At 39.2% G+C, this 13901-nt stretch overlaps 1 protein-coding gene across 1 annotated transcript; it reads left to right on the forward strand.

Moving 5' to 3' along the window:
* The first annotated feature begins 1972 nt into the window (after positions 1-1972).
* On the forward strand, positions 1973-3918 carry LOC120514319 (tigger transposable element-derived protein 1-like). The gene is made up of 2 exons (XM_039734642.1): positions 1973-2074; positions 2335-3918. The coding sequence occupies exons 1-2, from the start codon at positions 1973-1975 to the stop codon at positions 3916-3918; spliced, it is 1686 nt and encodes a 561-aa protein (XP_039590576.1).
* The last annotated feature ends 9983 nt before the right edge of the window (positions 3919-13901 follow it).

Consider the following 13901-nt stretch of genomic DNA (forward strand, 5'->3'; position numbering starts at 1 on the left):
GCGTCGCAGCGAGAAGTAGTGTGTTAAAAAGCTAGAAAAGAAAAGGGAACATTTTAAAAATAACGTAACATGACTGTCAATATACAGTATTTGTTTTGTGAGTGTTACTGAGTGTTGCTGTCATCAAGGATTTGATTATCATTATTTCTTTCAATCAGGTTCGTATTTGTAGGATGTGTTGTGTTCAAGTTACATTCCGTGTTTGTCAATCGTTGTAAAGATGACAGGTTTCATTCATCGATTCGTTTCTTACTGCATCAATAAACAGCTCGTCTTCTTCTTTATCTGAGACCTGACACACTGCATGCACGTTTTTTTACACTGTCTTCCTTTAGCGGGACATTGACTTTTTCCACCGTGTGCTTTGTTTCCGCAGTAGCTGGATTTATGAATATGCTTATCAGGCGCTTCATATTTTTGCTGCCTTTTCAATTGTGTAATTCGGTTTTGTTCAGCCTTTGGAACTGTTGCTTTTATCTGTGCACTGCGCCAGTTCACGTGAGCCGCTTGGTGTACATGCATCGAAGGTTCCCAGCTGTGCTGGTGCCATCTCGTGCTATGTCCATGGCTGTATTTAATGTTACCTTAGTCCTGGCACTTAAAACTTTCTCTCGCAGTTTAAGCTGAGTTTGTGTCAAACACCACCCTGACCATCTCATCTTCCTCTCCATAAGCACAGTCCTTCACCCGTGAATATTTAGTGGAGTTTGCTATTGGATTGCCGCTGACGGACGGCCTTATATGGGCAGGCACTAAATTACAAACGCCAGCGCAGCCTGTCTATGAACTTAATTTAAAGTGTAGGTTTACATCGTGCTTTGTTTCAAGTAGCAGAACTCATGAATATGGTTGTATATGTCACTCGCCGCTTCTTATTGTTTCGCTGCCTTCTCAATTATATAATGCATGTTTTCTTCAGCGCTTTTGGAGGTCTTCCTGGTTTTCTATGTACTGCGTGATTACGTGGGAGGCGTGATGATGTCACACGAAACTCCGCCCCACGGCGTTCAAGCTCATCTCCATTACAGTAAATGGAGAAAACAGCTTCCAGTTATGACCATTACGCGTAGAATTTCGATATAAAACCTGCCCAACTTTTGTAAGGAAGCTGTAAGGAATGAACCTGCCAAATTTCAGCCTTCCACCCACACGGGAAGTTGGAGAATTAGTGATGAGTCAGTGAGTGAGTGAGTGAGTGAGTGAGTGAGTGAGGGCTTTGCCTTTATTAGTATAGATATATATATATATATATATATATATATATATATATATATATATATATATATATATATATTGTCACACATGTGCGATTAGGAAGCAATCAAAGAGCCTAAAGGTGAGTGAAACATCGTGAGATAGAGGGTTATCACGTGGTACTTACCCAAATCTCTTTTGGTCAACAGAACACCTGAAGAAAAATAGTTCCTCCACTTCCAGGTTGCAAAATGGCCGCGACGACGTCACTTCCGGCCAACCATGATGACGTCACTTCCGGCTCCATCAATCCACCTCACTTCCGTCCAATCATGATGACGTTGTTTCCGGTTCCTGTTTCCAACGTCACTTTCTGCCAACCATTTCCTGTACCATAATCCTGTTCTGTATAAAGCCGCCATTTTTGTCAAAGAAAGTTGTTCACTGTTTTACTTTTGGAAACTCTGAATCATTTACATTCTTTATTGTCTGGATGACAATATATGGGGACGGTCCCCGAAACTTTGTTTTTGTTTGTGCTGTCTTCTTTGGGGAAGAATAAACACCACAATATATATATAAAAAAAATAGGATGAAAACAACTTAACCCCCACCCCTACCCCTACAACATTTATGATACAATTGGTTACATTTCTTTTTTCCAATTGGAGCACAGGTAGGTTAAGTATATATATATATATATATATATATATATATATATATATATATATATATATATATATATATATATATACAGGTACTCGTCGACATACGACCTATGCAAGTTACGACTGTTCGACTTTACGACGTGTTCGACAGTTTTCCCCGCCAGCTGTTGGCAGCGCCTGTTTCCCGCAGTCCCAAGTCTCGCTATGCAGCAGTAATAATATACACAGCAGTGTTGCCCCACGTGTGTTTGTGTCTTGTTGTTTTGGCAGTTTTCGATAATAATATACCCCTAACATGTCTACCAAGAGGAAACTGTCTCTGTCCACTCCTCAGCCTGCCAAAAAGGAAAGAAAGGCCATTGATCTAGACACCAAAATGATGATAATAAAACAGTATGAAGGAGGAAAGAAAGTGAATGCGATCGCATGTGATATGAAGTTATAACACTCTACTGTGTCGACTATTTTAAAGGACAGAAATAGAATTCGTGAAGCTGTGAAAGGTTCTGCACCTTTGCGATCAACAGTGATTACGAAGCAACGTACCGGGTCCATCCATGAAATGAAGAAATTGTTAAACATTTGGATGCAAGATCAGATTCAAAAGTGGACGCCGTTAAGCCTCTTTACAATACAGTCAAAGGCTAGAAGTCTGTTTGAGACTTTAAAGGAACGCGCCGGAGAAGACTACAGTCAAGAATTTGTGGCAAGTACTGGTTGGTTTAAGAGGTTTAAGAAAAGATTCCAGTTGCATAATGTTCGAGTGACTGGAGAAGCAGCGAGTGCAGATGAGGAAGTAACTAGTAAGTTTGTCTATAGTTTAGACGAAATAATTAAGAATGAGGGTCATCTCGCAGAGCAGATTTTTAATGTGGATGAAACAGGGTTATATTGGAAGCAGATGCCAGGACGCACTTACATCCACAAAGAAGCCAAAAGCATGCCAGGATTTAAAGCACACAAGGACAGACTGACTCTGCTGCTTGGCAGAAATATCGCGGGGTTCAAGCTGAAGCCCTTCCTAATTTATCATTCCGAAAATCCATGTGCATTTAAGAATGTGAACAAGCACACTTTGCCAGTTTATTATAGATCAAACCGTAATGCCTGGATGAACCAGGCTTTATTTGAGGATTGGTTCAGTAATTGTTTCATTCATCAAGTGCGTGAGTACTGTTTGGAGAGAGGAATTCCCTTCAAAATTTTACTGTTGCTCGATAATGTGCCTGGACATTCATGTCACTTAGCTGATCTCTATCCCAATGTGAAAGTGTTTTTTTTGCCCCCAAACACTACTCCACTTATTCAACTGATGGATCAAGGTGTGATTGCTACATTAAAGGCAAACTATCTCAGAACCACCTTCGCCCAAGCCATAGCCGCTATAGATGCCGACCCGGAACTATCACTACGCGAGTTTTGGAAACAGTATAATATTCTTAAGTGTATAAAGAATCTTGTTACCGCGTGGGACTCTGTGACGGAAAAGTATATGAATGGCGTAGGGAAGAAGTGTGTTAAGCGTTATGTGAATACTTTTGCTGGATTTAACAGTGAACAAGAACTTTATGAGATTCGTGAAGAAATTGTGAAACTGTCAAAAGACCTTTCATTAGAATGTGAAATGGAAGATGTCGAGGAGTTGCTAGACCGGGAATCAGGTGAACTTACGAATGAAGAGCTGATAGAATTGGAAGAAGAAAGAGTGGCAGAAGAAGAAACAAGAGAATTGGAGAAAGACGAAGAGGAGGAGGCGCCGCAACGAATGTTCACCACAAAGGGATTGTCAGAAGGTTTCTCTCTACTGAATAAACTCCTCGTTCATTTTGAAAAAATGGACCCAAATATTGAACGATTTACGAGGATTGAACGGATGGCACGCAACACATTTCGTCCTTATTGCGAAATTTATGAAGAAAAAAAAAACCAAACAATTCAGACGAAGCTCACTATGTTTATGAAAAGAGCAACTCCTCCCATCACCCTGTCCGCAGCCTCGCCTGATGAAGGCGATATCAACAACCCGCAGCCAAGTACCAGTGGTGCCAGGAGTTAAATGTACAGTATTTCTTATTTTTGTATGTTTTCCACATATTAAACCAATTGTCATGTAATATGCTGTGTTTGACTTAGAAAGTAAGAAAATGTTAATAAAATACTACTTTAAGATGATTACAATATCATTACTCAGTCTAATATTCTTATCTTTATTTAACATAGGCCGACTTACGTCCAGATCAACTTACAACCAGTCAGTCGGAACCAGTCGCGGTTGTAAGTCGGCGAGTACCTGTATATATATATATATATATATATATATATATATATATATATATATATATATAGTCAGGGATGCCAGGGGCCATGACCCAGCCGGGACGCCATGAGCCATGAGGGACCGGATGTGGGTCTGCGCCCACCTTGGATCACGTGGGGGTCGCCTTCCTGGTTGCTCTGGGGGCCACGGGTACAAGGCATGGAAGCTCCACCCTGTAGGGGCCCGTGGTCACCGCCAGGAGGTGCCCCAATGCCTTGGGGACCTGTTACCCCAGCACTTCCGCCACACCAGGAAGTGCTGGGGGGAAGAATTAGGACGGCGCCCGGAGAGCTGCCGGGAGGGCGTGGCTAGAGGAATGCCGGGAACACCTGGGGCTCATCCGGGTCCTGTATAAAAGGGGCCGTCTCCCTATATTCAGGGCTGGAGTCGGGTGGAAGCAGGACAAGGCAAGAAGAGAGTGTGGAGGCGGCCCGAAGACAAGGCATTGTGTGGCCAGGACTGTGTTTGGAGTATTGTGCACGTGACTGGGTCTTAGTGACCATTGGACTGGGTCTGAGTGACCAATTATTGTAAATATTGTTTATGAATAAACGGTGGTATTTTAACAACATGTCCGCCTGTGTGTGTCCGTATGTGTAAATATATATATATATATATATATATATATACACTGTGTATGTATATGTAAATATATATATGTATATATATATATATATATATATATATATATATATATATATATATATATATATAGTGGCCTGCAGGGGGCACTGCAGATCTCCACACCTAACACAGACCGGCACACACTGTCTCAAATTCTCAAGGAGAACACAAGTTTTTTATTTACAGGAGGAAATGCTTTTCAATCATTTCTGACACACCAAAATGTAACAAAAAAGTTTCCAAATAATAATTAAATAATAAACAGACAGCACTTGTCTTCTTTTTCTTTCTTTCTTTGTCTGTCTTCTTCCTACCACTCCTCCCGGCAAGCACTGTCCTCTCCTTCCCGACACTGGGTTCTGGAATTAAGGCAGCGGGCTTTGTTCATGCTGCACTTGGGAGTACATCTGGTGGCCCATCTTCATGGTCCGGAAGAACTTCCTGTTGTGGCTAAAGCCCGAAATGTTTGGTTCCGCTGTCCCTGCAGCACTCCCTGGTCACACCCACGTAACCCAACAGGGCTGTGCTGAAGCCTTGGAGCCTTGTGGGAATCCAAGGCACCACTACAACCCAGTGTAGCTGCCATCTAGCCCTCTGAAGTCTTATTACTTATTGCTAGTTTGTGGTTATTTGTTGTATTTTGTTTCATGGTTATCATTCTTTCTCAGTCATTTGTTGTTTGAGACACGGTGGTGCAATGATTAGCACTGCTGCCTCACAGCTCAGGTCTTATATCTGGCCACAATATTAAGTTCAGCATACAGTAGTTGCCAGATGCTTCCCTAGCCCTTAGGGATACTTAAAAAAAACAATTGCACCATTATAATCCACTCTGAAGTAGTTCAGTTCTTTTGCTGAGTTCATTTAAGTTCCTCAACATTTTAGAACTCTTCAGCATTCATGCAGTACTACTGAGATCCCATGGTGTGCAGCTGCATGGTGTACAGTATCTACCTTCATCACAACCCTTGAGTTATCCCAATGAATCGTTTTACCCTACATTGAGATGTTAACTGCAGGTGATATTACCTTAATTGTGTGACAAAATCCATAAGCGAACTTCATGTAAAGTTAGCAAAACCTGCTAAGCAGACTATTGAAATGTTTAATCAAGCATGGAGAACAGAGACCATAATATAGTGGTGGGATTCAGTCTGATGAAGTGGTAAAAAAAGGTGAGCTGCTTCTTCAAAGGCGAAGGCAAAAACGTTGCTTCCTTTTAAGTGTTTGGATTACTGCAAAAATTGTATCCACTCCTGAAAATTATCATCATTATTAAGGACCTCTCCAACAAGAACATCGTATTCCAAAAGAAAATACAAATGTCATTATATGTTTTATTTAGGGAAATATCTAAATTATCTTGTTTTACAAAAATGGTTTGTTGATGTAGAGTTTATATCTGTAGTAGTAATTTATTTCCAGTTTGAGTCTATAAATTTAAAAAGCATAGCTTCTTAACAATTCAGACTATATATTTTTATTATTTATTATTAATACTGTTTATAGAATGACTTTTAATTAATAGCATTGGTGTACAAATCAGTTTACATTCATTCTATCTGGTATTTCTTAGGGGTCAAGTTCTATCCATGCTGTGTTTATAAAAAAAACTAAATTTTTGGTCTGTTTACCACTTTTCATTGATACTCTTTATATCTGGTTTATGTACTCCATTACGTTTTGACCATTTATGTTGCCAATGTTAAGTCTTGAAAACTGCCAGCTAAGGAAATCCAAATTAACAATAAAAGAAAATAAGATACTGAGACACTAGAAATCCAAACCATATCAAACTGTATGCTGAATAAAAATATTTTGCAAGGTTTTCAAAAGGTTTTAAAGATGTATAAAGATATTTTGAATATATTGGTAGGTTCACAGTGACTGTCTCATGATGTCTTATTTTTTCCAAGACAGAGGTTGCTTCTGAGTAAATTCACAACATATTATGTGGATTAGCAGTTTTGTAATTAGGCTAGACAAGCTATTGAATATTTAAGGAAAGGCTGAAAATCCATCAGCTAAGCTCACAATTAATTAAGTCCAGCTAGTTACATTTGGCATAACTCTTACCTCATTTTGTGCTTCAACCAGTCATTTGTCAAGCCACATAACCTCTCCTGCAACAATAATCTCATTGAATTGGGAAGGGGGTCAGTGAAAGCTTCATACTTTTCTTTTCCAAGAGAGAGATTTCTGCCAGGTGTACGTATCCCAAGTTATACAATATATCTGTTTTGTGTAAAGGGGCAGAAAAACTATTGAACTGTAGCATGTTTATGTATTTATAAATAAATTCTCACAGAGACCAAAAGTATTCCCTGTGTTGCGCATCTCTTTTGTAGGAAAGAAATTACGTTTTTCTGCATGTGAAAGGTATTTCAATTTGAAATATTTTAAAAAATCAAATATAATATAAATCTTCAGTTGTCCTCACTGCTGGGAACAGTTTATTTCTGCTTTTCATCCTGCCTCTGGCATTCAAAAGTAAATTTATAGTAGCTATGTATGAACAATTATAGAAGTATAGGCCAGTTTAAAAACTTTCTGACTGTTCCTTCAGAGTCAATCCAATGTGTGAGATGACCTTCATCCTTACCCAGCTGGGATGCCTTCAACCGGGAAGAACTTGGGGAGATGGAATACACTGAATAGTATCTTTTCTCGACTGCCAGATGGCAGCTCCCTAGGTTGCAATGGCACCATGGATTCCCACAGGGCACCAAGATAATTGGAGTTCTTTGACTCAGTCCTGTTGGGTTCCATGGGTGCTGCGGGGACTGGGAAGCCCTACACTGTGGGGCTCCAGCCTTACCTTGAAGTACTCCCAGGCCAAGCCATGGGAACACCAGAAATACTGTAAATGGAGCTGCCTGCCATTGCTCCGGGAGCCAAAGATGTGAGGAAGGAGACAGAGCTTTCTGAGAGGAGTAGAGGAGGCAGTGGCCAGTGACCGAGAGAGAGGGAAGAAAACAGAAGACAAGTATTGCTGCATGCAATTGTGCTTCTGTACTGTGCATTTGGTACTGTGGGAAATAGTTATGAGAAGCATTTCACATCATTAAATCCTGTTGTTTATTTTATACTTGTGTCCGAACCTGTCTGTGTTGGGTGCTTGGGAAGTTGGAACACCCCCTACAGTCCACACCACTGATCATTCTTTTTCTGAATCATCTTTATCCATGCCAGGGTTTAAGGGAGCCAGAGTAGAACAATATAACATTTTTTTTTTAATTTTGCAAAAAATATAAAAACATGTAATCTGCTCAGGATAAAAACTGAATCCCTTAAGGAAAACTAATAAACATAAGAAGAATGTGCAGAGTCCACTCAGAAAACATTTTAGCTAGGAGGTGAAGTGCAAGTGCTCCAGTGCAGAAATGCTACACTACTGCTCAACACTTTGTCGATACAGTATGATCTAATATTAAACAATTAAAAACATCACCCATAGCTAGATGCCACAAACGAGTATTCCTAGAAAAATTTATAGTGCCCTTCATAATGTTTGGGACATACATATTTCTCCTTGATTTACCAATCTGCTATAAGTTTCAAATTACAAAGCAAATAAATGTGCACATTACAGACTTTCATTTGAGGGTATTTGCATAGATTTGGGTCACACCATGTAGAAATACAACACTTTGTATGCGTGGTTCCCCCCATTTCAGGGCACCATAATGTTTGGAACAATAAGCATTACAGATGTTTGTGATAGCTCAGGTGTGTTATATTGCTTCATTAGTGCGGGCATAAGATGCCTAGGCTTGATTCTACCTACAGTTCCCCTTTGGAGTATGTAGCTGCCATTGTTCAACATGTGGACAAGGAAAGTCAAAGAAGCCATTATGATGCTAAAAAACAAGAATAAAACTATTTGGGATACCTAAGTCAATTGTCTGAAATATCATTAAGAAGAAAGAATGCACTGGAGATCTCAGTAATTACAAAGAGATGATGACAGAAGAATCCGTAATATGGTAAAGAAAAAGCTTCAAACGCCTGTCTGACAGATCAGACGCAGTCTTCAGGAGGCTGATGTGTATGTGTCAGAGACTACTATCCACAAAGACTTCATGCACAGAAATACAGAGGCCACACTGCAAGATGCAAACCATTAGTTAGCCACAAAAACAGGGTGTCAAGATTACATTTTGTGAAATAGTACTTAAAATAACCTGCAGAGTTCTGGAAAAAGTTCTTGTGGACAGACGAGACAAAAAATTAACCTTATCAGAGTGATGGCAAGACCAAGGTGTATGCAGACGAAAAAGAACTGCCCAAGATTAAAGCATGCTACCTCATCTGTTAATCATGGTGGTGTGGGTATTCTGGCTTGGGCATGTATGGCTGCCACAGGTCCTGGCACAGTTATCCCCATTGATGAATTCTGAGGTGTATTGAAATGTCTTAAATACTTCCAAACACATTGGATGGTGCTTCATCCTACAACAAAGTAATGATCCCAAACACACTGCTAAGGCAACACAGGAGTTTTTCAAAGCTGAAAATTGAAAATTCTTGAACGGCCAAGCCAGTCACCTAATTTAAGTTCAATGGAGCAGGCCTTCCATATGCTGAAGAGCAAACTTAAGGGGACAAGTCCCAGAAACAAGCAGGAGCTGAAGATGGCTGTATTAGAAGCTTTTCAGGGCATCACCAGAGAAGATACTCAGCACTTGATGATGCTTATAAATTGCAGGCTTCAAGCAGTAATTGCATGCAAGGTAGAGGCGGCAAAGTACTAAATACAATATGACTGCTTTAATACACGGACCATTACTATGTCCCAAACATTATGGTGCCTGAAATGGGGAACCATACAGAAAAAGTGTTACCCTTACATTAAAGTCTGAAAAGTGCACTTTAAACACGTCTGAATCGTTTGATTTCAAATTTTAAACTGTGGAGCAGATGGGCAAATCAAGAAAAAATGTGTCTTTATCTCAAACATTATGGAAGACACTGTAACGTATTGTGGCTAAGCCTTAATGGTAAATAGCAGACTAGTGCAAAACATGACTTAGAATTTTTTTTAAGTATTTTGCAGTTTAGTTTAGAATTGTGATTCGGTACAGGTGCCTGATATTCTGTAAGCACCAATGAGGATTCCTAGATTTAAAGCTAAGAAATTAGGCATTAGACTGTACTGAATTTGATTATAACTAGGAAGAAAGCACCTTAATAGTCTCAGATTTCAAACATTTATTACACACAACTCTCCATCCATCCATTTTCTAACCCGCTGAATCCGAATACAGGGTCACGGGGTCTGCTGGAGCCAATCCCAGCCAACACAGGGCACAAGGCAGGAACCAGTCCTGGGCAGGGTGCCAACCCACCGCAGGACACACACAAACACACCCACACACCAGGGCCAATTTAGAATTGCCAATCCACCTAACCGGCATGTCTTTGGACTGTGGGAGGAAACCGGAGCGCCCGGAGGAAACCCACGCAGACACGGGGAGAACATGCAAACTCCACGCAGGGAGGACCCGGAAAGCGAACCCGGGTCTCCTAATCTGCGAGGCAGCAGCGCTACCACTGCGCCACCATGCCGCCCATTACACACAACTACCAAAAATTTAAAAAGAAAGTAGCAAATGGGGCATTTATCCTATTTCTATTTTTCAACATTCAGGCTAAAACTGGTGTCCATTAACAGTATCTGAGGAGGTAACTTATCCTGTTCTTGCCAGAGTCAGATTCTGTTTTTCTTTCTATTTCTCACAGTTAAATTCAAACATTGGTAGAACTGCTGCATGTATGTTGCTATTAGTTTCTCCTTGTTTCACCTTTGTGTAATACCATGATCCAAAAAACTGATTGGAAAGTTTAATTCACTGTAAGAATAATTTAAACATCTTTTTGAACATTACTGAAGGAAACACCACTAAAGTGTCAACATATTTCAGTGTCTATTTTATAAGCATCAAACCAGCTACAATTTGAATAATATTAATGGTTGTAAAAATTGGCAGAAAAAAAATTAATGCAAAAGGAGAAATTAGAGATAATGATAAATATAAGGGAAAAGTCATCCAAATTGATTTTTTTTTCATATTTTATTACTAAATGAAACAAATTGTGTTCCAGACTTAAAAGTATAAGGAAACTGGAAATGTATTCACATTGCAGTTTCTTTAAATTTGTTAATAGTGAAAAATCTGCAATACATCAGTTTTGACAAATGATATAATGCTGACAATAAACATGCGACAATGACTCGAAAATGTTTACTCTGCATACACTCAAGGAAGTTATTAAAGTTGTATACACTTCTTTGGAAATCACTCAGGCTCTATAAATGAGAAATTCTTACAAATGGACATCTTAGCTCAAGTGTACTTTTAAATAAGAAGCTGACTATATTGATAAAAGAAATCATAGTTGATTTACTACAGTGGTTAAAAGTCAACTTAAAAATAATGCAAACAGTTCAATCAGCTTTCCACTAGCCTGGGTCTGAATAAGGAAATTCTGTTCTCCTCATTTTTCTTGGTAAGCAAGCATTTCACTGTTATATATTATTTGTTTATTATATAGTAGAGACAAAAAAAGGAAATTAAAATGAAAAATTTCTAAAACTTAGTAAAGGATATGGTTCTTACATTTTAGTTACATTTTTATATTTTGAAGGAGCCAGAGTATATAATGTAATTCATAAGTTATTTTGGAAAGTCAAAAGGACATTTTTAAAGATAATTAATGTCTATCGGGCAGCATGGTGGTGCAGTGGGTAGCGCTGCTGCCACACAGTTAGGAGACCCGGGTTCGCTCCCTGGAGTTTGCATGTTCTCCCCATGTCTGTGTGGGTTTCCTCCGGGTGCTCCAGTTTCCTCCCACAGTCCAAAGACATGCAGGTTAGGTGCATTGGTGGTTGTAAATTGTCCCTAGTGTGTGCTTGGTGTATGTGTGTGTGCCCTGCGGTGGGCTGGCGCCCTGCCTGGGGTTTGTTTCCTGCCTTGTGCCCTGTGTTGGCTGGGATTGGCTCCAGCAGACCCCTGTGACCCTTTAGTTAGGATATAGTGGGTTGGATAATGAATGGATGGATTAATGTCCATCATTTACAATATTTGTTTCTGTGTGAAAACAGGTGCACTTTTTTGGATAACCTAAATTATTAACTACTATGGGTTCAGTTGCTTTATAAAGGGATCTGTAGGTTAAATAATTTGTTGTAGTGTATGTGTGCATTAATTCTAAAAGTGGACTGCATATTGGATTTTATATTTTCTCCGTCATTTTAACAAATTGTCTTTCACATGCATTAACCTTGTATAAAAGCAGTATGGTAGACTAGAAAGAATAGTAACATCATATTACACAATATTTTTACTCAGTAAATGGAGCTAATATAAAACTCACACATAGCACATTACATTTAAATGCCACAGAACAATTGATTTTTACTTGTCATTTTTATTCATATGTATTTCAGGCTATTCGTCATGCTAAACAAGGATTCTGCTTTTATAAAAATGTGGCAGATCAGGCCGCCAGAGCACACCATTTGCACATTGTTGCCCTCAAAACTGCAAACTGCCTCCCTTCTAAACATGGATCTGAAATTATTTATTTTCTTTGTGCACTTTCTTAAAATCAAGGCCACAAGGAACATGAGCCTTTTCTGGTAGGACTGATCTTTGAAATCATGACAACAGCTATTTAATTTTAAAGTATCTTCTGCCCCCTCTCACTAGGCAGGCAGTGAAATACACTGAAAGATAAAACTTTAAAAAATTTGAATGAACATAAAATTACTATCCTTCTTGCTGATATATATAAAAGCTGCACAAGGCATAGGCCCAGTGAAGCACTGCCACAGTGTCCTCCACGCATCTGAAACTTAATGTCCAAGCTGTAGAGCAAGCAGCAGCCTGTGGTATCTTTGGATGGTGTGTGTGTGTGTGTGTGTGTGTGTGCGTGTGTGTGGTCCAGACCACAAACCACAAAATGCTATTATTTCTTCCCTGCTGGGGGCTGCACTCATAAACTGACTGGTGGTGATAAACTTATAAATTACTTACATTATGAGCTCCCAGATGTTTAGGAAAGTATAAATTGCACATATATGTTGCTCCCAATGCCAACAGAAGACAAAACGTTGTAAAAAATTTGTATTAATTTGTTTGATCTGATCTATAAATGATTTAGGAAAAGCATTCCAGTTAGTAATGTGATATGAGTAAACTTACAATGTGTCTATATTTTGGTTTGTTTTATGTATTCTAAACTTAAAAACAAAATGAAAATGGTCCAATAATATACTATAAAAATCAGCTTTGGTGACAAGAGTTCTCCCCAGGACACCTGCTTAGTTTGATATATTAAAGAAGTTAAAGTTGATTTATAAATAAGGCCCACTGTGCCACTCCCTTTCAACATCTCAGTCTCAGAATCTCTTGCAAGTTAAATTTATTCGGGTTCTTTTTAGATGATGAAATATTATTTTATTATTGGTTGTTTTGTGCCCTGCGGTGGGCTGGCACCCTGCCCAGGGTTTGTTTCCTGCCTTGCGCTCTCTGTTGGCTGAGATTGGCTCCAGCAGACCCTGTAGTTAGGATATAGCAGGTTGCATAATGGATGGATAGATAATGGATGGATGGATGGTTGTTTTGTTCTTGGCAGTTGTATTTTGTAACTCTGGACACCTTTTTGTTGCGGGGTTGTCTATTGACAACGTGTCGGGTGCCATCTTGTTTGACAAGTGCTGTGATAAATTGCCATCCGAACTTTACCTAAAATATAAAGGACTGATCCTTTTGCAAAAAGAATTATAAGTACAGTTTTCTAAGAATTTGAGTTCAATCTCAACAGTTTCCGTGTTTGCCATGTTAATGAAAGTTCGCCTCACTTGTCCTAAGATACCATCTCTGGTTTTCTATGGTTTTATGCATAATACGAACATGTCAGTGTTTAAATGGGGTGATAAGATTGAGGTGACATTCATGGCACCAGTGCACCACATGGCAAACCACATTTGAGCTACAGCAACACTACAAAAAAGCTGAAACGTACAATATTAGGTCATTCCTCTTGTGATGTGGTTTGCTTAATATAAAAATAATGTTTTTTGGTTTTCATCA

Source organism: Polypterus senegalus, chromosome 14, assembly GCF_016835505.1.
Source record: "Polypterus senegalus isolate Bchr_013 chromosome 14, ASM1683550v1, whole genome shotgun sequence".
In the NCBI taxonomy this organism is placed as follows: Eukaryota; Metazoa; Chordata; class Cladistia; order Polypteriformes; family Polypteridae; genus Polypterus; species Polypterus senegalus.

Coding starts and splice junctions, on each gene's coding strand:
- LOC120514319 (XM_039734642.1), top strand. CDS start 1,973: ATGCAAGTTACGACTGTTCGACTTTACGACGTGTTCGACAGTTTTCCC. Junction 2,075..2,334: donor CCAAGTCTCGCTATGCAGCA/GTAATAATATAC, acceptor ACTATTTTAAAG/GACAGAAATAGAATTCGTGA.